General features: G+C 48.6%; 1 protein-coding gene across 1 annotated transcript in view; it reads left to right on the top strand.

Moving 5' to 3' along the window:
- TRMT112 (tRNA methyltransferase activator subunit 11-2) overlaps positions 1-26,439 on the top strand; it is a 61,113-nt gene that overhangs the window by 4,214 nt on the left and 30,460 nt on the right. Inside the window, exon 2 of the mRNA XM_063944973.1 lies at positions 23,860-23,961. Coding sequence (XP_063801043.1) covers positions 23,860-23,961 — 102 coding nt within the window. The remainder of the gene's footprint in view (positions 1-23,859; positions 23,962-26,439) is intronic.

Raw genomic sequence — 26,439 nt, 5'->3', positions numbered from 1 at the left:
CCAACACACCATGCAAAACAATCTCCAAGTATACAGCAATCAGCCATAGCATTAAAATACCTTACCAATGAAGTGAATAACATGATATCATTACTATGGCACCTGTCAAGGTGTGGGATGTATTAGGCTTCAAGTGAACAGTCAGTTGTTGAAGAAAGAAAAATGGGCGTTAGATCTGAGTGCTTTTAACAACAGGCAAATTGTGATGGCTAAATGACTAGGTAGGAACAGCTCCAAAATGGCAGGTCTTGTGGAATGTTCCTAGGCGAGACAGAGCCATTCCTGTCATACTCACAGGCGTGCGCAGAGACTGACTGGCGGGTGCCGCTCCGGACTTCCCCCCCTCCACGGCATTATAGTGTTCTCTCACCTCCCCTGTCCTGGATATAAACTGCTCACCTGGGTGGCCCAGGTGAGCGGACCAGGTGAGCAGTCTATATCCAGGACAGGGGAGGTGAGAGAACACTATAATGCCGTGGAGGGGGGGGAAGTCCGGAGCGGCACCCGCCAGTCAGTCTCTGCGCACGCCTGTGGTCATACTAACGTATATGCCAGAGTTTTGACTATATAAAGTATATGAAAACTAGAAAGAATATATTAGAAATATCTTCTTTGTATTATTCCAGTGATTTTTAACCTTTATATAACTTGTGGCACACCAAACAATATTTTAAAATTTCCAAGGCACACCATTACTCCCACACAGGAATAAACCACACACATTGGACCCCACAGTAAATAAATACCCACACATACTGTACATTGGCCTCCACAGTAAGAACAAACACCATAGAAAAAACTATGACATTGCTCCCCACATAAAATACATTGTTACCCCCCAGGAAAAATAAAATAACAAATATTGGCCCCTACCTGTCATCTGTCCTCCTCTCTGTACTTCAGTGATGGGGGTTGCTTACATTGATGCGAGGACTGAGCAGCGGGCGAACTGGCCGATGTGGATGTGCAAGCATTGTACAGCACCGTGGGGCTAATTCAGACCTGATCGTTGCTGTGCATTTTCGCACAGTGGGTGATCAGGTCTGAACTGCGCAGGTGCCGCAGTGCTCTGGCGCATACCAGAGATGCGATCGCCTCTGCCGGATTGACAGGCAGAGGTGTTCGCTGGGCGGGAGGGGTCGGGCCGGCTGTTTTGGGGGAGCGGTCTGGTCAACGCAGGCATGCCCAGACCGTGCAGGGGATGGGCCGCGGCGGCTGCGTGACATCACAGAAGCTGCGCTGGTAGGGAGCTACTCTTCAGGTACAAAAGCATTGCAGCCGTGCAATGCTTTGGTACCTGTGCGGCGGATGGAGGGCCAGACATGCGGGGCGGACTAGCCCTGTGCTGGGCGTCCCCCTGCATGTCAGGGTGGCTGATCGTAGTCATGCAAAATTTTGCACGGGTACGATCAGGTCTGAATTAGCCCCCGTGTCTCTTATGTAGGAAGGAACCCGCAGGTGTTATCTTTTATCACTCACTTTTGTCCTGTTAGTTTCTGTATCTCTGATACGCCACTGTTGGATTGTATGTATCTCCTGATTGTCACTCTGATGAATACATATAAGCAGTGCCCCAACTGGAATGTTACTTTTTTTGAACTCTGTGCTCCCCTGGACGGTCAGTTTAGTTACCCATGAGTCCCATCATGGTGTAAATAAGTGAGGCTGTATGCAGCGACCGGACAGGAGGGTGGTGAGACCTGTTATGTCACACCGCCGTGTATCCATAGCAAAGGTCACGGTCCATGACTGGGCCTATTGGAAGAGCACAGCGCTTCCTGAGCTCATTGTTCAATTTGAAGGCACTGGCAGCGGTTCTAGAAATTTGCAAAAATCTAAAAAAAAGCTTTTTTTCACATTGTCATTATGGGGTATTGTGTGTAGAATTTTGAGGGGGAAAAATGTATTTATTCCATTTTGTAATAAGGCTGTAACATAACAAAATGTGGAAAAAGTGAAGCGCTGTGAATACTCTCTGGATGTACTGTATACTGCTGCATCTTTGTATAATGCCCACATGAACTCTTTGGTTCATATATTGTGTGTAATTCTGGCTCTGGTACTAGGCAGTGCCTCCTGAGCCATTTACATCACCGCACGTCCTTGGTTAGTACCTACCAAAAGTGGTGCAAGGCAGGACAACCGGTGACAGGGTCATGGGCGCCTAATGCTCTTTGATATGCGGGGTGCGAAGGTTAGCCCATCTGATCCTGTCTCATAATTAAGCTAATGTAGCACAAAATGTTGAAAAAGTTAATACAACTTACAGAACTTAAAGGATCCACTGCTTACGTCTTAGCACTAGATACCACAGGACACCTTCAGAAGTCTTGTGGAGTCCATGCCTCGGTCAGAGTGGCTTGGCGGAATGAGGGGGTCTACACGTTATTAGGCACATGGTTTTATTCTTATGGCTGATTGGTGTATTAGGTTTCTATTACGTCCTTGAGGATGTTGGGGACACCAAAAGAACCATGGGATATAGACGGATTCGCAGGAGACATGGGCACTTTAAGACTTTCAAAGGGGGCGTGACCTGGCTCCTCCCTCTATATCCCTCCCCAGACTCAGTTTAGGAAATGTGCCCTGCGAGATGGAGGCACTCGGGGGAGCTCTTAGAGTTTCTCTGAAAAGACTTAATGTTAGGTTTTTTATTTTGGGGAGATCTGCTGGCTACAGACTCCCTGCTTCGTGGGTAGGAGGGGAGAGCAGTCTAGACCCACTTCTAATGAGTTTCAGGGCTCTGCTGCTGCTGAGAGGATGCCTTCAGCTCCTGAGGGGAGATGAACGCCGGGCTCTCCTGGATGCTCGCTCCCGCAGCTTGCCGTGCCCCCTCTTCAAGCCAGAATTCAGAAGACAGGTGAGTATGTGAGGAAAATACATCTTCTCTACAACAAAGACGGCATATAGGGGGGGGGGGGGCGCCTTGGGGAGCTAAAAATACCTAATTTCCTCCTCCAAGCAGTAGCGCTGGTCCTTCCTCACGGCAGACAAGTACCAGGGGCTATAAAAACGAGGGGGGGGGGGGGGGGCAGATTATTTCTATACAGATATATAGCGCTGCAGCTCTGTGGCACTTGAGGGTGTTTTCAGACCTGCACTTTGGCGCTGGGGTGTGAGCTGGCTCCTTTCCTTTTGTTCCCTCACAGGCTTTTCTTTGGGTGCTGTTAGGGAGACAACATGTCTGAGGCAGAATTTTCCTCTCAAGAGGATAATTTATTGGGGACACCAAATATTTTGGGGGTCCTGTCGGCACCGCCGACGGCTGATTGGTTAACTGCTTTAAATGCTAATGTTACACTGTTAAATCAAAAGTTTACCAAATCTGACTCTCAACTGCAGATTTGGAAGAAATCAGTATATGACGCTTTATTTCAAGGGTCACTGAAACGTTGTGTTGACCAATTAGATGACACAGATACCAACACGGACTCTGATACCGGTGCCGATTATGCTGATTCTAGGTTAGATCCTAAATTGGCTTAGAGTATTCAATATATGATTGTGGCTGTCAAAGACATATTACGTATTGACGAGGACCCCTTTACACCAGAAACGAGGGTCCTTATTTACAAAGAAAAGAGACGCTCGGTTTCTTTTCCTCCTTGTTTTGAACTAAATGACCTGTTTGATGGCATTTGGAATACACCTGATAAGAAATTTCTCATTCCTAATAGGATCAAGGTGGCATACCCCTTTCCCGCAGCGGATAGGGATAAGTGGGAAATACCACCAACGGTAGACAAAGCCCTAGCACGCTTGTCTAAACAGGTAGCGCTCCCTGCGGCTCAGTCGACGACTCTTAAGGAGTCAGCTGATCGTAAGCAGGAGGCTACTTTAAAAGCTATTTTTACTACCACGGGGACGCAGCTTAGACCGCTTATTGCGTCAGCGTGGGTTAGTAGCGCCATTGAAAAATGGGCTGAAAGTTTATCTGTGGATTTAGATACTCTGGATAGGGATAGCATCCTAGTGACGCTTGGTTATGTCAGGGACGCGGCTGCCTACTTGAAAGAGGCTGCAAGAGATGCTGGCCTCCTGGGGGCTAAGGCTAATGCTATGTCAATTGCCGCTAGGCGTGCGCTATGGACTCATCAATGGAATGCTGACGCTGATTCCAAGAAAAATATGGAGTCCCTTCGCTTTAAGGGTGGGGAACTGTTTGGTGACGGCCTTGCTGATTTAGTATCAGCGGCCACAGCGGGTAAATCTACTTATTTACCTAATGCTCCTGCGCAACAGAAGAAACCGCACTATCAAATGCAGTCCTTTCGGCCCAATAAATATAGAAAAGGCCGAGGTAACTTCTTCCTCGCTACCAGAGGTAGAGGAAGGGGCAAGAGAACTCCCGCCTCCTCGAGTTCACAAGAGCAGAAGTCCTCCCCGGCTTCCGCCAAATCCACTGAATGACGCCGGGTCTCCCTTACAGGAGACCGTACCGGTGGGGGCACGTCTAAGGCTTTTCAGTCAGGTTTGGGTTCGCTCAGACCTGGACCCTTGGGTGTTACAAATTGTGACCCAAGAGTACAAACTGGAATTCCAAGACGTTCCCCCTCGCCGTTTTTTTAAAATCACCCTTACCAGTTTAGCTTCCAGACAGAGTTCTAGTCTGTGGAGCAATACAAAAATTATGTCAAAATCAGGTTGTGATCCCGGTCCCCCGGGCGCAACAAGGGGAAGGGTTTTATTCAAGCCTTATTTGTAGTGCCGAAGCCGGATGGCTCGGTACGACCAATCCACAACCTAAAATCTCTAAATTATTTCCTGAGGAAATTCAAATTCAAGATGGAGTCTCTCCGAGCGGTGATCTCCAGCCTGGAGGAGGGGGAATTCATGGTGTCTTTGGACATAAAGGATGCCTACCTTCATGTTCCCATTTATCCCCCTCATCAGAGTGATCTCCGGTTTGCAATCCAGGATACTCATTACCAATTTCAGACCTTGCCGTTTGGCCTGGCCACGGCTCCGAGGATTTTCACAAAAGTCATGGTAGAAATGATGGTTCTCCTCAGAAAAAGAGGAGTTACAATTATCCCGTACTTGGGCGATCCCCTGATAAAGGCGAGGTCCAAGGAAAAACTGGTACAGGACATTGCACTGTCGCTGTCGCTTCTACAACAGCACGGCTGGCTCTTGAACCTGCCAAAATCACACTTAATTCCAACAACCCGGTTGGCATTTTTGGGTATGATTCTGGACACGGTCCAGCTGAGAGTGTTCCTCTCTCTGGAGAAAGCACTGGAAATTCAGAGTTTGGTAAAACTCCTTCTGAAACCACCAACTGTCTCCATTCATCAATGCATTCGATTGCTGGGGAAGAAGGTGGCAGCATACGAGGCCCCCCAATTTGGGAGGTTCCATGCCAGAGTGTTTCAGTGGGACCTGTTGGACAAATGGTCCGGATCCCACCTTCATATGCACCGGAGGATAGTTCTGTCCCCCAACACCAGAATCTCACTCCTGTGGTGGCTACACAGCTCTCACCTCTTAGAAGAACGCAGATTCGGGATCCAAGACTGGATCCTAGTGACCACGGATGCAAGTCTCCGGGGTTGGGGAGCAGTCACACAAGGGGTGACCTTCCAAGGAAGATGGTCAAGTCAGGAACTCTTCTTCACATAAACGTGCTGGAGTTGAGGGCCATTTACAACGGCCTTCTACAAGCGGAGCATCTTCTTCGAAACCGGCCTGTCCTGATCCAATCGGACAATGTGACAGCAGTAGCGTACATAAACCGCCAAGGCGCCACAAAGAGCAGAACAGCAATGGCAGAAGCCACAAAGATTCTTCGCTGGGCAGAGACTCGGGTAAGTGCTCTGTCGGCAATTTTCCTTCCGGGAGTGGACAACTGGAAAGCAGACTTCCTCAGCAGACACGATCTACTTCCAGGAGAGGGGAGCCTCCATCAGGAGGTCTTTTCCCTACTAACCAATCTATGGGGGGGTTCCCCACATAGACATGATGGCGTCCCGCCACAACAAAAAACTACTTAAGTATTGTTCCCGGTCCAGGGACCCTCAGGCGGCAGTGGATGCACTGACGTCACCTTGGGTGTATCCGTCGGTGTACGTTTTCCCTCCGCTTCCTCTCATTCCAAAGGTTCTGAGAATCCTAAGAAAATCACAGATTCTAGCGCTCCTTGTAGTTCCAGACTGGCCAAGGAGAATTTGGTACCCGGATCTTCAGGAGTTGTTAGTTGAAGATCCATGGCCTCTTCCTCTTCGTGAGGATCTGCTGCGGCAGGGGCCGTTCGTCTATCAAGACTTACAGCGGCTACTTTTGACGGCATGGCGGTTGAACGCCAGATTTTAGCCCGTAAGGGTATTCCTGATGAAGTCATCCCCACTCTTATCCTTGCTAGGAAGGGTGTGACGTCGAAACACTATCACCGTATTTGGAGGAAATATAATTCCTGGTGCGAGTTCAAGAAAGCTCCAGTGGAGAAGTTTGACCTTGGACGTTTTCTCCATTTTCTACAAAATGGGGTGGATGCTGGCCCTAAATTAGGCTCCATAAAAGTGCAGATTTCTGCTTTGTCAGTTTTCTTTCAGAAACAATTGGCCTCACTTCCTGAGGTGCAGACCTTTGTAAAAGGGGTCCTGCACATCCAACATCCTTTTGTGCCACCTGTGGCACCTTGGGACCTTTAATGTGGTATTGACATTCCTAAAATCACATTGGTTTGAACCTTTAGGTAAAGTGGAGTTGAAATTCCTCACTTGGAAGGTTCTCATTAAGGTTCTCATTTTGTTAGCATTGGCATCCGCAAGGCGGGTGTCTGAATTGGCGGCCTTGTCTCACAAGAGCCCTTATTTGATCTTCCATGAAGATAGGGCAGAATTGAGAACTCAGCAACAATTTCTGCCAAAGGTGGTTTCCTCTTTTCATATTAACCATCCTATTGTGGTGCCAGTCGCTACTGGAACTTCGGCTGAGGAAAAGTCTCTGGATGTCGTCAGAGCTTTGAAAATTTACGTTGCCAGAACAGCTCCAGTTAGAAAAACAGAGTTTCTGTTTGTGCTATATGCTCCCAATAAACTTGGATATCCTGCTTCCAAGCAGACCATTGCCCGCTGGATATGTCACACGATTCAGCAGGCTCATTCCACGGCAAGTTTGCTGTTACCTAAATCGGTAAAAGCCCATTCCACTAGGAAGGTCGGCTCGTCCTGGGCGGCTGCCCGAGGTGTCTCGGCATTACAACTTTGCCGAGCTGCTACTTGGTCGGGGCAAACACGTTTGCTATGTTTTACAAGTTTGATACCTTGGCCGATGAAGACCTAAAGTTTGGTCAATCGGTGCTGCAGAGTCATCCGCACTCTCCCGCCCGGTATAGAGCTTTGGTATAATCCCATGGTTCTTTTGGTGTCCCCAACATCCTCAAGGACGTAATAGAAAACAGGATTTTAATACCTACCGGTAAATCCTTTTCTATCCTCTGCTATACTGGGTGCCTGTGAAGATCCCTGTTCCCTAGTCCGTTATTATAATAGGGATCTTATGGCTGCAATTGATATTATCGCCCCTGTGCGTTTAAGACCTCGTAAACCACAACGTCAAGCTCCATGGTTTGACAACAGTGTTAGTGAGCTCAAGAAAAGGGGGCGTAGACTGGAAAGACGATGGAGGAAGACTAACCTAGTGGATGACAAACTAAAACTAATAAAGCATAACGAAGAATATCAATCGACAATCACTCGTAAGAAAGCACAGTTCCTGTCAAATGAGATCACAGCAGCAAACAATAGGCCAGCTCAACTTTTTCGCACAGTGGAGATGCTTTGCAAGCCAGCATGCCTGCAGACTGATGAGACCCTCTCCCAGGCAAGATGCAACGAGTTTGCAAACTTCTTTGCAGATAAAATATCCACCATCCGGGCTGGAATCTCCACAGTGCCATCAAAGGAGTGCCAAACTACAAAGCCCTCCAATATAAGCTACCTGCCTTCATGGACCAGCTTTGACCCAGTGGATGTAAAGGACACTGCTGAAATTGCTCGGATTTTGCGTCCCACCACCTGTGATCTGGACCCAGCCTCAACCAAGCTTCTAACCGGTTGTATGGATATAATTGGTCCTGTCTTTACAAAAATTGTTCAATGCTCTTTGCAGACAGGCATTTTTCCTGGACCCCTAAAGGAAGCAATTGTTAGACCGCTTCTTAAAAAACCTAATTTAGATCCCGACTGCATGACCAACTACAGACCGGTATCAAACCTTCCTTTCCTAGGAAAGGTTATTGAGAAAGTCGTTGCAAATCAACTGGAAACCCGCCTGACAACCCATGATATTTATGATCCATTTCAATCAGGATTCAGGAGAAGACATAGCACTGAAACAGCCCTGGTGTGTGTGTTAAATGATCTTCTGATGGCAAGAGACAGAGGTGACTGTTCAATATTAATCCTTCTGGATCTCTCGGCAGCATTTGATACCGTGGACCATGGGCTTCTGATTGAGCGACTGATACATTTCTGTGGTCTGGATGGCACAGTCCTAAGCTGGTTCAAATCATTTCTCACAGGCAGGTCACAGAGAGTATCATCTGGATTATACTCATCACCACCAGTGCCATTGCCATGTGGTGTCCCACAAGGTTCTATACTATCCCCCATGCTTTTTGCAGTATACATGCTCCCATTGGGCGAAATAATCAGGCGCCATGGCCTGGTCTACCACTGCTATGCAGATGATACACAACTGTACTTGTCCTTTGCTCCGGGCACTGATAACCCAATAGCCACCCTAAATGGCTGTCTAGCTGAACTACAGGAGTGGATGAGCGCCAGTTGGCTGCGACTGAACCCGGATAAAACAGAGGTCCTTTTGATACGACCGCAACATCAAAGGACAAGACTGCAGCATAGCCAACCAACTGGACTTACACTCGGGGATTCAGAATTACAGACCAGTGATCGTGTGCGGAATCTTGGCGTTGTCCTGGATGGTGGCTTGACACTTAAACATCAGATATCAGCCACAATCAAATCCTCATTCTTTCACCTGAGGAACATAGCCAGAATCAAGCACTTAATTCCCTCAGATGACATGCCAAAAGTCATACATGTATTTGTATCATCTCGTTTAGACTACTGTAATGCCCTCTACCTTGGTCTACCAGCAAAAGAATTGCAACGCTTACAGCTGGTGCAAAACACAGCTGCCAGGCTATTAACCAACCAGCCCCATTCTAGCCACATAACACCCATCCTCTACTCCCTTCACTGGCTGCCTGTAAGATGGCGAATCATCTTCAAGATTGGCTTACTGAGTTTCAAAGCATTACATGACCAAGGCCCAAGGTACCTAAAACAGCTTCTGACCCCATACTGCCCCACTCGATTACTGCGATCTGTAGATGAAGGACTTTTAGCAGTACCTAGAATCTACCGTAATTCATCTGGGGGTCGAGCTTTTAGTCATGCGGCTCCGACTGTATGGAACTCACTTCCCCGCACAGTGCGAGAGGCCCCAACTATAGAATCCTTCAAAAGTAGACTCAAGACTTTTCTGTTTACTCAAGCATTTCCATAATGTCCCTTTTAGTATCTTCATGCTTCTGTATTTTATGAAAATGTACTTCATTATTTTCTGTACTATATTATGCTATGTATCTGTTAAGCGCCTTGAGTCCTATTGGAGAAAGAGCGCTATATAAATAAAATTATTATTATTATTATTATTATTATTATAAGTCCGTAGATGATGTTGGGCGCCCGTCCCAGTGCGTACTGTATCTGCAGTTTAGTTCTGGTTACACACAGGTTGTGCTATGATTTCTTCAGCTTGTTGCTGAATTTTGTTCATGTCCGTTGGCATGTGTTCAGTTGAATGCCATGTTATTCGGCATGTTTATGGCGTGAGCTGGTATGATGCTCACCTTGTTGTTAATTCCTTTCCTCAAAATGTCCATCTCTCCGGGCACAGTTCCAAACTGAGTCTGGGGAGGGATATAGAGGGCGAGGAGCCAGGTCATGCCCCCTTTGAAAGTCTTAAAGTGCCCATGTCTCCTGCGGATCCGTCTATATCCCATGGTTCTTTTGATATCCCCAACATCCTCTATGGACTTATAGAAAAGGATTTACTGGTAGGTATTAAAGTCCTGTTTTTGCTAGGCAGTAAAAATGATTTGATATTACAATAAACAAGGGCTTGGGAAATGGGAACATGTTGGATAATAGAACATGTAGAAATGTTGTCTTCTGCTTTTAAATGGCAAATATTATCATGTACTTGTTGCAAAATGCTCAAATCCAGTATTTAGCTCCCTTTTACTCGGGGCCTGTACAGTGGGGTTCACTACGATCTGCCGGCGACCAGCATACCGGCGCCGGGAGGCCGGCCGCCGGCTTACCGACAGTGTGGCGAGCGCAAATGAGCCCCTTGCGGGCTCGCTGCGCTCGCTACGGGCACGGTGGCGCGCTACGCGCTCCACACTATTTTATTCTCCCTCCAGGGGGGTCGTGGACCGCTACGAGGGAGAATAAGTGTCGGTATGCCGGCTGTCGGGCTCCCGGCGCCGGTATGCTGGTCGCCGGGAGCCCGACCGCCTGCATACTGAAGACCACCCGTACAGTGATATCCCTGGGACCCCCTTAGATAGATAGATAGATATACATACATACACACACAATTTCTTATATAGTGCAGCGAATTCCACTGCGATATATATATATATATATATTATACAAAAAATGAATTCCCAAGGGAGCAAATTGGGATATTTATCTAAATGGTTAATTCGCTATTAACACTTAGTAACCACAATAATTAAAAAACATTTATTCGTAAAATGACATTAAACCAAAATTCATACAATTGTCAGTATTTGCTTTTAGGACGATGTATCCATTTTTACAACAATCTCTAAAACAGAAGCAATGAAAGTTGTTGTATTATTCCTTTTTTACAATGGCATTTTCCAGAACATATCATAAGATGTTTGATGCTCTCACAGCCGTGAGTAACCCATGAAACGCGTTGGTTTACTACAAAATAGTGCCAATTCACATTACACCACACAGTAGTGCCGCTTATACACATTGCACCAGGTAGAACCTCTCATACACACTGCGACAGAGCACTTTATACACTTTGCTCCAGGTACAGCACATTATACACTTTGCTCCAGGTACAGCACGTTATTATACACATTGCGCCAAGCAGAGCACGTTATTATACACATTGCGCCAAGCAGAGCACGTTATTATACACATTGCGCCAGGCAGAGCACGTCATTATACACATTGCGCCAGGCAGAGTACGTCAGTATACACATTGCGCCAGGCAGAGCACGTCAGTATACACATTGCGCCAGGCAGAGCACGATATTATACACATTGCGCCAGGCAGAGCACGTTATTATACACATTGCGCCAGGCAGAGCACGTCAGTATACACATTGCGCCAGGCAGAGTACGATATTATACACATTGCGCCAGGCAGAGCACGTCCGTATACACATTGCGCCAGGCAGAGCACGTTATTATACACATTGCGCCAGGCAGAGCACGTTATTATACACATTGCGCCAGGCAGGCCACGTTATTATACACATTGCGCCAGGCAGAGCACGATATTATACACATTGCGCCAGGCAGAGCACGTTATTATACACATTGCGCCAGGCAGAGCACGTCAGTATACACATTGCGCCAGGCAGAGCACGTCAGTATACACATTGCGCCAGGCAGAGCACGATATTATACACATTGCGCCAGGCAGAGCACGTCCGTATACACATTGCGCCAGGCAGAGCACGTTATTATACACATTGTGCCAGGCAGAGCACGTTATTATACACATTGCGCCAGGCAGACCACGTTATTATACACATTGCGCCAGACAGAGCACGATATTATACACATTGCGCCAGGCAGAGCGCGCCAGGCAGAGCACGATACAGACACATGTACACATGCATACAGACACACACATACTTATTATAAGTACACAAACATTGACACACATGTATTTAAACAGACACAAACACAAGATGCCCATCCCTGTTACCGGGTTGCTGGGTGCTGAGAATGGCAGGGGATCCATGACGATAAGGTCACAACCTGGGAGTAGCTGCGGATTAAGGAATTAGCCGGGAACAGAGCACTTTCCACTCCGCGTCTCCTGCTGCCCGCCCCCAGGCCCGAGCTCCATAGACACACTGCCTGACATGCTGTCCTGCCCCCGCCGCCAGGTAATCACTGATCCGTTCTGGGCGCCGCTCTCTCCGCTGTGTCGGGCCGGCTGTGCGTGAGGGGAGGCGGCAGCAATGTCTATCAGTGACCCGGGGGGACGGGGAGCTCACGGCAGCAATTGTAAGGGGACGGGGAGGCGGCACCAACCACGCTCCACCCTCCCTGTCTATCAGTGACTGGGGGGAGGGGGGGGGGGCTCACCGCAGCGCAGCACCAATTGGAAGGGGACGGGGAGGCGGCACCAACCACGCTCCCTCCCTGTCTATCAGTGACCCGGGGAGGAGCTCACGCCAGCACAGCACCAATTGGAAGGGGAGGAAGCAGGAGGATTATAACACTGGCTGGTCGCGGTGTGCAGCGGTAATCACAGCGCGTCATGTGGGACCCGCTGATTTTTGAAAACTGGGTCCCTTACTGCTTATAGCGCGTAAAATACGCGCTATAGCGAGTATTTGCGATCACTGCTACATTCCCAGCTCCCCCACCACATCCCAAGCCCTGTATCCCCTCACCAAGCCGCTCTTACCACAGGGAGAGACTCACTTGTGCCGCACTCCCCAGTACTCAGACCCTAACACCGCACAGCAGACCCCAGAAAGAAGAGACATGCGTGGGGCATGGGAATCCTGGTCAACGGAGCTGCTGCCATATCCTGTAACTGCCTGCGACAGAGCTGGACACGGGAGAGTGGGCGCACACTCGCGCTGCACAGCCACTGTGTGTGAGAGGCTCCTGTCACTCTGAGGCTGCGACCACACTGGCTACAGGTCGCTGCCCTATTTGGATAAGGCCGCTCACATCCCTGCCGGGCACTAAACTTATTCTTGGGGCCCTGTACAGGTGTGTAAACCCCCCGTCGACGGCCCTGCTTTTACCTACATCATGTTGCTGTATTTATTCCCGCCTCCCCCCTCCGTAACTGAAATAAAAACAGTGGGAGAAAAAGGAAGATGAAATCAGCGCAGACATGAATCCATGCAAGGTGGAGGTTGTCACATCATTGGATCACTAATGGCAAGCTATTCAACTTGTTTGAACCCCAAATGTACTACTAAGCGTAAAATATAGTTTAACTGTATAAAATAGCTAGTTTTGTTGTTTCTTACCACTTAACTTAATATCACTATGGAATCCAATCCCTCGTTTTTGTAATCCCGGGATTGAACTGTATAAAGAAATCTATTATTTTCTCTTACGTCCTAGAGGATGCTGGGGTTCCATTTAGTACCATGGGGTATAGACGGGTCCCTTGGGAGCCATGGGCACTTTAATGGTTTAATAGTGTGGGCTGGCTCCTCCCTCTATGCCCCTCCTACCAGACAGTTTAGAAAATGTGCCCGGAGGAGCCGGTCACAGCTAGGGGAGCTTCTTGGAGTTTTTCTAGTTTTATTGTTTTTCTAAGAGTGCTAGGTACAGGAAGGCTGCTGGCAACAGCCTCCCTGCTTCGTGGGATTTAGGAGAGGGGGGGGGGGGGGGAGTAGGAACCAACTCTAGAAGTTAATGGTTCTCTATCTCTGCTGACAGGACACTGAGCTCCTGAGGGTGCTGATCGCAAGCCCACGAGGCGACCGCTCACTCCCGCAGCATGGCCGCCACCCCAGAAAGAAGAGTGGTGAGTAGAACGCCGGCGGCCCGGAAAGCGGGTCGCCGGCGGGAATGGCAGCACAAGGGTGGGAGCGCAGCTCTAACAGGCTGCGCTCCGGAGGGCTCAGAGGCACACTGTGTACGGCGCTGTGAGGGGCGTCTTGAGCCAGCGCAATCACCCTACACTGGTCACTGAAGGCTACCAGGGACTTATCCAATTGTTAGCTGCAAATTACCTCAGCCCAGTATAATACAATAAGTGTGGGAAGACATGCCATTACAAGGGGTCGGGGCTTCTCAGAGCGGATCCAGCACTCACCAGCGCCATTTTCTCCATGCAGATCACAGCAACAGAACGCTGACAGGGAGCGCTGCCCTCCACATAACTCCAGCTATCCTCTGCGGTACCAGGGTGTTATAGACAGGGGGAGAGTGTATTATTGGAACTGTTTATCCTATTAAGGTTACGCAGTCAGCACCGGCAGTTTAGTATATTAACTGCCTAATGAGGCGCTGTGTGGCTGGCTCCTTATACTCTGTGACTCTCTGAAGGTACTCAGGGGAAAGCTGTGTCTGACATTTTCCTGTGTGTGTGTGTGTGGCTGTATATCATGTCTAGGGACTCTGTATGTTGTGCTGCAGAGTGTGTATCTTCTCCTGATGAGTTTATTCCATGTACTCAGAACTGCCATGTACTTTCTCAGCCTTGAGTCCGAACCCCCATGGGTAGATTCTATAAGGGGAATGATATCCCAGATTTCATCCAGGATATGACATTATGAGAATGTAACGCAGGCTTTACAACAATTTGTAGCGGTTTTGCAGTACTCAGCTCCCACTACCTCATCTAAGTCCCCTATTACATACCCTAAAAACAGTGCTCTTGCACAGATAATGCAAGCCGACATGGATACCGATTCTGATACAGGGGACGGTGATGGGGATATGCAGAGGGGAGATGCATCCCTTGCTAAGGGGGTGCAACTCATGACTGAGGCCATTAGGGACATTTTATACATTACTGAAAAAGTACCTGAACAGGTAGAGGAGGCTTACTTTAAGAAATCCTCCCTTACTTTCCCTGCTTCTAAGGAGTTGAATGCCTTGTTTGAAAAATCCTGGGAAAATCCAGATAAAAAATTCCAGATCCCAAAAAGGGTTCTCATTGCTTTTCCCTTCCCTGAAGAGGACAGGAAAAAGTGGGAAAACCCGCCTATAGTGGACGCTTCTGTATCTAGGTTGTCTAAAAAGGTGGTTTTACCTGTCCCTGGGTCAACCGCTTTGAAAGAGCCGACTGACCGTAAGATTGAGACTATGCTCAAATCACTAAACACAGCTACAGGTGTGGCTTTAAGGCCCACGATTGCTTGTGCGTGGATTTCTAAAGCCATAGTAAAGTGGTCAGGCACATTACTAGAGGAGTGACATTAAGATGGATTTTTTGGAGTTTACTTGGCGCTTCACTGGACTAGGTGGCAGCCTCGTAACTTCTATTGGACTTAGTGTGGGAATTAAGAAGAAGATGGCGCTACCGTGGCTAAGGATGAAGGATATGTGAAGAATCTAAATAGATACTTATCCTGTATAATATGGATCCTTCTTCCAAATAAGGTCTCCTTTTTGGGTGTTATCTCGGATTCATGGAAGATATAATTGGAGAAGGCTCATGTGTAGAAACTTTCTGACTTATGGTTCTACAAATTAATATATGGAGTAACTTCACAATTGGTGGTGTATGTGAACTCTCACTCACATGAATAAAAATATATATAATAAAATATATATCAATTTCTTTTCGTCTTTTCGTTCATATGAATTATTGCATGAGAGTGTACAATCGACAGCATACCTCACTTACATAGGGAGGAATCAGATTACATTTGTAAAGGTATCTTTATCACCAGATGCAAAATCAATGGAATTGGACAAATGTAAATATTTAACAGCGTACCTCACTTACATAGTGAGGAGCTAGAATACTCCTAAAACGATTTCTTTGTCATATGATGCAATGGTAATGGTGACATTGAATTGTTTTTACGTCACATACAGGATTCTGCAGGTTTCATGGTGGTGGCCATGAAGGACCTTGGCCACCTTAATGCAAGGGCCTCTTCCATGGCTGTCTCGCAAGCAGGGGACTCTGGCTGCGCCAATGGTCTGCGGATGCAGAATCAGAGGAGTGTGGAGTACCTACTCTTCGCAGGTCAGGCTCTGTTTGGGGACGTGTTGGACGCGTGGATCTCCACGGCAACTGCGGGTAAGTCAACTTTCCTTCCCTCAGCAGCGCCACTGGCTAGGAAAGCTTATCCTATGTCTACGATGCAGTCCTTTCGTACCACAAAAGTTAAAAAGTCCAAACCCCCTTCCACTTTCTTTAGAGGGGGAAATATAGAAAACCTGCACCAATAGGTTCCCTGGAGCAGAATCCAGGTTCTGCTTCCTCCATATCTTCAGCATGACGGTGGACCTCCCAGCCTGGGGATCGGGCAGGTGGGAGCAAGAGTAAGGGATTTCAGTCACGTCTGGGCATCATCATGCCTAGACCCCTGGGTACAAAACATTGTTGCCCAGGGTTACAGACTGGAGTTTCAAGAACTCTCACCTCACAGATTCTTCAAATCAGGCTTACCAGCTTCGCTGACAGAAAGTGCTATCCTACAGGAAGCCATTTGAAAATTGGTACAGACAAATGTTATTGTTCCAGTTCCACCTCACCTAACAAACAAGGGTTATTACTCAAACCTGTTTATGGTACCGAAGCAGGATGGTTCGGTAAGGCCGATATTAAACCTAAAGTCATTGAACCCCTACTTGAGGGAATTCAAATTCAAGATGGAGTCTCTGAGAGCGGTGATCTCAGGTCTGGAGGAGGGGGAATTCCTGGTATCCCTGGATATCAAGGATGCGTACCTTCACGTTCTGATCTGGCCGCCTCACCAGGCTTATCTGAGATTTGGGCTGCTAGACTGTTATCAGTTCCAGGCGCTGCCATTTGGCTCCTCCACAGCACCGAGGGTGTTCACCGAGGTCATGGCAGACCCTCCGAAAGCAGGGAATGAACATTATTCCATATCTGGATGATCTGCTGATAAAGGCATCTTCCAGGGAGAAGCTGTTACAGAGCATTGCTCTCTCAACTCGACTACCCCAGGATCACGGGTGGATCCTGAACCTTCCAAAGTCACATTTAGAACCGACAAGGAGACTGTCCTTCCTGGGGATGATCCTCGACATGGAAGTACAGAGGGTGTTTCTCCTGGTGGAGAAAGCGCGTTGGTGATCCAGTCAATAGTCCGGGATGTCCTGAAGCCTGCCCGGGTATCTGTTCATCAGTGCATTCGCCTTCTGGGGAAGATGGTTGCCTCCTACGAGGCTCTACAGTACGGAAGATTTCATGCATGGTCCTTCCAACTGGATCTCCTGGACATATGGTCGGGATCTCATCTTCACATGCACCAGGGGATATGCCTGTCGCCGAAAGCCAGAATTTGACTCCTCTGGTGGCTGCAAACTTCTCACCTTCTCGAGGGCCGAAGGTTCGGGATTCAGAATTGGATCCTTCTAACCACGGATGCAAGTCTCAGAGGTTGGGGAGCAGTCACCCAAGGGGAAAACTTCCAAGGAAGGTGGTCAAGTCTGGAATCCATCCTTCCGATAAACATTCTAGAACTAAGGGCCGTGTACAACGGCCTTATACAAGCGACACATCTTCTACAAGATCAGGCCATTCAGGTTCAGTCGGGCAATGTAACGACGGCCTCCTACATAAACAGACGGGGCGGAACGAAGAGCAGAGCCGCAATGTCAGAGGTACCAAGAATCCTCCTCTGGGCAGAAAAGCACGCGGTGGCACTGTCAGCGATCTTCGTTCTGGGAGTGGACAACTGGGAGGCGGACTTCCTCAGCAGACACAATCTCCATCCAGGAGAATGGAGATACTGGGAATTTAGTACCATGGGGAGAGTGCTTAGGTTCCTGCAGAACTGATTGACCAAACTGAAGATCCTCAGAGGCCAAAGTATCGAACTTGTAGAACTTTGCAAACGTGTTTGAACCTGACTAAGAAGTTGCTCGGCAGAGCTGTAAAGCCGAGACACCCCGGGCAGCTGCCCAAAAAGAACCCAACGACCTAGTAGAGTAGGCCTGTACATACTTTGGAACCGGCAATCCTGCCGTGGAATAAGCATGCTGGATAGTGAGCCTGATCCAGCGTGCAATAGACTGCTTTGAAGCAGGGCACCCAATTTTATTGGGATCATAGAGAACGAACAGCGAGTCGGATTTTCTGTGACGAGCTGTTCTATTTACATACACCTTCAAAGCCATCACAACATCCAAAGACTTTGAAGTAGCAGAGGTGTCCGCCACAGCCAGAACCACAATAGGTTGGTTGATGTGAAAAGCGGACACCACCTAAGGAAGAAATTGCTGATGAGTTCTGAGTTCAGCTCTGTCCTCGTGGAAAATTAAGTAGGGACTCTTTTGAGACAACGCCCCTAGTTTCGCCACACTTCTTGCTGAGGCCAAGGCCAATAGTGTGAGGGTTTTCAACGTAAGATACTTTACGTCGACCTCCTGTAAATGTTCAAACCAGTCCGACTGGATGAACTGCAGCACCAAATTGAGATACCAAGGTGCCGTGAAAGGCACAAATGGAGGCTGGATGTGCAGAACGCCTTTCAAGAACGTCTGGACCACAGGGAGAGAAGCTAATTGTTTCTAAAAGAAAATAGACAATGCTGAAATCTGGACTTGAAGATAATCTAGGCGTAGGCCCACATCCAATCCTGACTGCAGAAGAAGCAGGAGACGTTCCAGATGAAATTCCACCGCAGAATATTGTCTGCTCTTACACCAAGAGACATATTTCTTCCACATACGGTGGTAATGTTTAGACATTACCCCTTTCCTGGCTTGGATCATAGTCGCGATGACTATGTCAGGAATCCCTCTCCTGGCTAGAATCAGCCGTTCAACCGCCATGCCGTTAAACATAGCCGCGGTAAGTCTTGATAGACGAATGGGTCCTGTTGCAGAAGATCCTCACGAAGAGGAAGAAGCCACTGATCTTCGAGTAGCATCTCCAGAAGGTCCACATACCAGGCCCTTTTTGGCCAGTCCAGAGCAATAAGAATTGCTTGAGCCTTTTCCCTTATTCTTTTTAAAATTCTTGGGATCAGAGGAAGTGGAGGAAACATGTACACCATCTGGTAGACCCATGGAGTCATCAGAGCGTCTACCGCCACTGCCTGTGGGTTTCTCGACCTGGAACAATACCACTTGAGCTTCTTGTTGAGACGAGAGGCCATCATGTTGATTTGTGTATATCCCCACCGACGTGTCAAGCACCTGAATACTTCCGGGTGAAGGCTCCACTCCCCCGGGTGCAGGTCGTGTCTGCTGAAGAAGTCTACTTCCCAGTTGTCTACTCCCGGAATGAAGACCGCCGACAACGCCACAGCGTATTTTTCCGCCCAGAGGTGAATTCTTGACACCTCTGATATTGCTGCTCTGCTTTTCGTTCCGCTCTGTCGGTTTATGTACGTTACCGCCGTTACATTGTCCGACTGGACTTGAATGACCTTATTCCGAAGTAGAGTTGAGGCCTGCAGAAGGGCGTTGTAGATTGCCCTGAATTCCAAGATGTTTATTGGAAGGACGTCTTCCTGACTTGACCATCTTCCTTGAAACTGCACCCCCTTGGTGACTGCTCCCCAACCTCTGAGGCTTGCGTCTGTGGTTGGCAGGATCCAATTCTGAATCCCGAACCTCAGACCCTCGATGAGGTGAGAAGTCTGTAGCCACCACAGAAGGGAGATTCTGGCTTTTGGGCGGCAGACAGATCCTCTGGTGCATGTGAAGATGCGATCCGGACCATTTGTCCAACAGATCCAGCTGGAAGGGCCTCGCATGAAATCCTTCGTACTGAAGTGCCTCGTAAGAGGCCACCATTTTCCCCAGAAGGCGAATGCACAGATGCACCGAGATCCGGGCTGGCTGCAGGACAGCCCGAACCATCGACTGGATTTCCATAGCCTTCTCCAAGGGAAGGAACACTCTCTGAGAGTCCGTGTCCAGTATCATACCCAGGAAGGAAAGCCTCTGCGTCGGTTCCAGGTGAGATTTTGGTTAAGTTCAGAATCCACCCGTGATCCAGTAGTAGCCTGGTTGATAGACATTTGCTGTCCAACAACCTCTCCCTGGACGATGCCTTTGTCAGAAGTCGTCCAGGCATGGAATTATATTCACTCCTTGTTTGCAGAGTAGAAACATCATCTCTGCCAGCACAGAGACTCCATCTTGAATTTGAACACTCGTAATTACGGGTTCAACGACATGAGGTTCAAAATTGGTCTTACCGAACCGTCCGGTGTCGGTACTACGAACAGGTTGGAATTGGACAACCAATCCCTTGGTTTGCAGATGAGGTGGAACTGGAACAATGACCTGAGTCTGTACCAGTTTTTGAATGGCGTTCTGTAAGGTTATACTTGCTTCCTGTGAAACTGGTAAGCCTGATTTGAAGGATCTGTGAGGTGGGAGCTCCTGAAACTCCAGTCTGTAGCCCTGGGAAATAAGAGCTTTGACCCAGGAATCCTGGCACGAACCTATCCAGATATGACTGAAAAAGTTCAGTCGGGCTCCCACCTGCCAGTCCTCCAGGTATCGCAGTCCACCGTCATGCTGAGGGCTTCGAGGAAGCAGAGCTTGAGCTCTGTTCCTGTGAACCGGCAGTTGTTGGTTTACGTGGTTTACCTCTTGCGCCTCTGGTGGCTGTAGAAGAACCTCTGGTTTTGCCCTTAAACTTTGCAGTCCAAAAGGACTGTAGATTAGGTCCTGAGTAGGCTTTCCTGGCTGGGGGAGCTGCAGAAGGAAGATACATGGATTTACCCGCAGTAGCTTTGGCGATCCATTTGTCTAGTTCATCTCCAAATAAGGCCTCTCCTGTGAAGGGTAAGCCTTCCACGCCTTTTCTGGAGTCCGCGTCGGCAGTCCACTGGCGTAGCCATAAGCCCCTGCGTGCTGACACTGCCATAGCAGTGGTGTATGCATTAAGCAAGCCTATTTCTTTTATGGCTTCCACTATAAAATTTGCAGAGTCTTGTATATGTTGCAGGAGTAAAACAATTTCCCCCTTAGGCAAGGTACCTAACCCTTCAATTAGGTTACCCGACCATTTTGCGATGGCCTTAGTAATCCACCTACATGCTATAGTAGGTCTCTGTGCCACCCCAGCAGCTGTATACAAAGAATTGAGTGTATTCTCAATTCTACGATCAGCCGTGTCCTTTAGGGAGGCTGCACCAGGGACAGGCAATACAGTTTTCTGTGACAGCCTGGATACTGATGCATCCACTATCGGTGGCTTTTCCCATTTTTTTCCCTATCCTCAGGAGGAAGGGATCTTTTAGGGATTTGAAATTTCCTATCAGGATTAACCCACGGTTCTTCAAACAGGGTATTTAGTTCCTTTGACACAGGAAAAGTGCCTGTGGATTTCTTTTTTATATTAAAATAAGATTCCTCAGTCTCCTCTGTTAACTTATCAGGGATATGCAGAACCTCTCTGATAGCCTCTATTGGGTCGATTCAATTCGGCAACAGTTGAACAGTTTGCTCCCGGCGCTATTCAATACAGCGACGACTGACCCTCAATTGTCGGGAATTCTTCTCTCATCCCTGGGGGATGAGAGAAGAAACCCGACAAAAGTGCTGCCGCGCGGCTGATTCTGTCGGGAATCACCATCGCCGCGGGTAGTGAAGTCGGAGAATGCCCGTTCTCCCGACAGAACTACCTGTTAAGTCGGCGAGAACGGGCCATCGCCGACTTAACTGGAGCTGAATTGAATAGCGTCGGGAGCAAACTCCCGGCGCTATTCAACTGTTGCCGAATTGAATCGACCCCTATGAGAGTCTCTATTTCCTGTGACAGAGTAGCCTCCCCCACCTCTGAGTCCACCTCGCCCTCCTCCATGTCTGATCCCTCATCATCAGAGTCAAATGGTGGGCCAAATTACGTTTTTGCGGACAAATGGTAGGGGACTGAGACGCTGGTTTGGTTACTGAGTCTCTGTTCATAAACTCAGTCATCGATTGTCTTAAGTGTTGCGTCTTTCTCAGTGCGGGATAATTTAGTAGAAATACTGAAGATCATTGCCCCAATGGAATCCAGCCAAGCTGGCTCCGCTTCGCTAGCCTGGGAAGGTACACTGCTGTGAACCCCCTGGGGAAGTGGAATTCTGTACCTTACATGAAACACAATCGTCTGACTTACTGTGACAACACACAAACACACACACACAACCGAAAAGGTTAACTGCACAATTAACCCACAAAGAGCCCTTGAAGAGAGACACAGAGAGAGCCTGGAGCCAGCACACATGCCAAGCTTAGCCGGGTCGCAGACTATGTACCCAGATTGGGGACTTAGTACACTAGTAAGCGCTTCTTCCCTGCTATGACCCCCTGGTACCACTGAGGTAATCTGGAGTCTCTCCCGGTCAGTCAGCGTCTCTGTCCACTGAGGAAGGAAAATGGTGCTGGTGAGCTGCTGGATCCGCTCATAGTGAAGCCCCGCTCCCTCAATGGCGCGCGGTCTTCCCGCTTCTTTATACTGGCTAAGGTAATTTTTTAGTGCTTAAAATGGAGTCAGTCGCCTTTTAAGTCTGTAATGCCAGTCTGGGTATTGTATACACCCGTAGTGTATTTAGGGGGTAATTCAGAGTTGATCGCAGCAGCAAATTTGTTAGCAGTTAGGCAAAACTATGTGCACTGCAGGTGTGGCAGATATAACATTTGCAGAGAGAGTTAGATTTAGGTTGGTTATTTTGTTTCTGTGCAGGGTAAATACTGGCTGCTTTATTTTTACACTGCAATTTAGATTTCAGTTGGAACACACCCCACCCAACTCTAACTCTCTCTGCACATGTTATATCTGCCCCCCCCCGCAGTGCACATGGTTTTGCCCAACTGCTAACAAATTTGCTGCTGAGATCAACTCTGAATTAGGCCTGTAGACTCGGTTCACTCCTACAGAAGCAGTGCGTCCGCACTTTGTACTAAGTCTTGAGACTCCGCCACCCCCGTAGAAGCCGTGCATCTCTGTACCTTCATGCCGCCTTAATGGCCGGCAACACACTAACGGGGACGCTGGCTTAGTTCTCACCACTCTTCTTTCTTCTGGCTCTGTTAGGGGTGGCGGCGTGCTGCGGGAATGTACACTCGCCGTGGTGGGGCGTGCAAATAGTTCCCTCAGGAACTAGTGTCCTGTCAGCGAGGAATGGGACCATTAACCCTTCAAGAGGTTGGGCCGTTCCGCCCCCGCCTAAATCCCACGAAGCATGCAGCCTGGTGCCATCCAGACCTGCCTGAAAATAACACATAGAGAAAATAAATGCAGAAAACTCTTCAGGAGCTTCCAGCGACGTGACCGGCTCCTCCGGGGCACATTTTCTAAACTGAGTCTGGTAGAAGGGGCATAGAGGGGGGAGCCAGCGCACACTATTAAATTCTTAAAGTGCTCAAGGCTCCTAGTGGACCCGTCTATAACCCATGGTACTAAATGGATTCCCAGTATCCTCTAGGACGTAAGAGAAAGTATTCTGCCACTGCCTCCGGCCCAATCTGTTTTGTATTGCGTAATAACCAGCATTTAGTGATTATAATCTTTGGTGTTTTTGGGACTCAAAAATGTCCATGGTCCTGGAATTGTCTCCCTCTCACATGATAAATGTTTTTGTACGGAATGTAATGAAGATGTGCTCTTGCATTGTTCATGCGTTTTTCACATTTATTCTCCCGAGAATGAGTTTAACAGGATATTATTATTATTATTATTATTACATTTTATTTAGAAGGCGCCACATGTGTTTCGCAGCGCAGGATATCTACACAAAAGCATGCTGCCACATATTTGGATCATACCATATATTGTTCCCTTATGCATGACTAGGTGATGGCATATTAGTATACACCACTGAGGAATCCTGCAAACTCCACGTATTATAATAACATTTATTCTAGACTGCTCTGCTCATACTGTATTTCTTTACATGTTTTGTCGTCTTCCTTGTAGGCAGATGAAGTGAAACTCCATTCTGTGGACTTCAACCGAGAGTTTGTAGCTCGTATGATTCCTAAACTGGAGTGGGAGGCATTTGTTGAAACCGCAGAGAGTGTGAGTAAGCCTCCTTGTATAATTATGGACAGTCTGCAAGGATAATTGACAAGATCAATTAATCGACAAAGCTCGCAGCGCTACATAGTTTTATACTTTTCACTTTTTAAATGCAGCGGCGCATGCTCTATAATCCTTTCTGTGCCATGCAGGTGTTTTTCCCAGGGCTCTGGGATGAATGAAAAGATGACCATTTCAGGGCGATAGTGCAGCTTTAAATGATTCACTGTGCTAATCATAACTTAACACAGGGGTGGGGAACCTTTTTTCTACCGAGGGCCATTTGGATATTTATAAAATCCTTTGGGGGCCATACAAAAATTCTCAACTTAAAAAATGACCCTGCCCCCCAGTAGGTCTGCCCCTTAGAGGTACTGTGCGCGCCGGAGGCGCGCACGTGCCAAAAAAATGGGTGTGGCCAGTTAAAATGGGACGTGATACACATATGCCCCCAATAGTGCGGTGCCAGATCCACAATTGCCCCCACAGTGCCAGGTATACAAATGCCCCCACAGTGCCAGGTATACAAATGCCCCTCACAGTGCCAGGTATACAGATGTCCCCACAGTGCCAGGTATACAGATGCCCCCACAGTGCCAGGTATACAAATGCCCCTCACAGTGCCAGGTATACAGATGTCCCCACAGTGCCAGGTATACAGATGTCCTCACAGTGCCAGGTATACAGATGTCCCCACAGTGCCAGGTATACAGATGTCCCCACAGTGCCACGTATACAAATGCCCCTCACAGTGCCAGTTATACAGATGCCCCCACAGTGCCAGGTATACAAATGCCCCCCACAGTGCCAGGTATACAAATGCCCCCCACAGTGCCAGCTATACAAATGCCCCTCACAGTGCCAGGTATACAGATGCCCCTCACAGTGCCAGGTATACAGATGTCCCCACAGTGCCAGGTATACAGATGCCCCCACAGTGCCAGGTATACAGATGCCCCCCACAGTGCCAGGTATACAAATGCCCCCCACAGTGCCAGGTATACAGATGCCCCCACAGTGCCAGGTATACAAATGCCCCCCACAGTGCCAGGTATACAAATGCCCCCCACAGTGCCAGGTATGCAAATGCCCCCCACAGTGCCAGGTATACAGATGCCCCCACAGTGCCAAGTATACAGATGCCCCCACAGTGCCAGGTATACAGATGCCCCCACAGTGCCAGGTATACAGATGCCCCCACAGTGCCAGGTATACAGATGCCCTCCCCTCTCCCCTCCGTGCTGCTTACCGTGGGACACGGAGGAGAGCGCGGCTGTCGGGTGGAAGCGGCGGCGTGTAGTACTTCAAACCAGCCGCCGGTTCGAGAGCCAATCAGAGCTCGTGGACCGGCAGCCGCGGCTCCTGATTGGCTGCCGGTCCGTGAGCTCTGATTGGCTCACGGACCAGCGGCTGGTTTGCAGTACTACACGCCGCCGTTCCCACTCGACAGCCGCGCTCTCCTCCCTGTCTCCCTGTTCTGACAGCTGAGACACGCTGCTGCCGGACTGAGCGGCAGCGTGTCTCACTGACACAAGCTATACGGCCCGCGGGCCGGAGGTTCCCCACCCCTGACTTAACAATTTGCAATCAAATGTTTCCTTATTTAACATAAGCTAATCATAGATTTACTGAACGTCTTCTGTATTTGTATTTTCTATTCTCTTTAAATGCATTTCTCAACCTTGTGTGTTTAATAATGTCTTGTTTCTCTAACGTCCTAGTGGATGCTGGGACTCCGTCAGGACCATGGGGAATAGCGGGCTCCGCAGGAGACAGGGCACATCTAAAAAAGCTTTTAGGTCACATGGTGCGTACTGGCTCCTCCCCCTATGACCCTCCTCCAAGCCTCAGTTAGGTTTTTGTGCCCGTCCGAGAGGGTGCAATCTAGGTGGCTCTCCTAAAGAGCTGTTTAGAAAAGTTTTTTTTTAGGTTTCAATCTCAGTGATTCCTGCTGGCAACAGGATCACTGCATCGAGGGACTTAGGGGAGAGATTTCCAACTCACCTGCGTGCAGGATGGATTGGAGTCTTAGGCTACTGGACACTTAGCTCCAGAGGGAGTCGGAACACAGGTCAGCCTGGGGTTCGTCCCGGAGCCGCGCCGCCGATCCCCCTTACAGACGCTGAAGAGACGGCAGAACGGAGGTCCGGAAAGCAGGCGGCAGAAGACTCCTCAGTCTTCTTGAAGGTAGCGCACAGCACGGCAGCTGTGCGCCATTGTTGTCACACGGCTCACTGACTCAGTCACGGAGGGTGCAGGGCGCTGCTGGGGGCGCCCTGGGCAGCAATATAATTACCTTTAGTGGCAAAATAAATACATCACATATAGCCATTAAGGCTATATGTATGTATTTTAACCCAGGCCAGTTTCTTAAAAACCGGGGAAAAGCCCGCCGAAAAAGGGGCGGAGCTTATTCTCCTCAGCACTCAGCGCCATTTTCCTGCTCAGCTCCGCTGGTGAGGAAGGCTCCCAGGTCTC

Source organism: Pseudophryne corroboree, chromosome 11, assembly GCF_028390025.1.
Source record: "Pseudophryne corroboree isolate aPseCor3 chromosome 11, aPseCor3.hap2, whole genome shotgun sequence".
Lineage (NCBI taxonomy): Eukaryota > Metazoa > Chordata > Amphibia > Anura > Myobatrachidae > Pseudophryne > Pseudophryne corroboree.
This window is presented reverse-complemented; position numbering and strand designations above follow the sequence as displayed.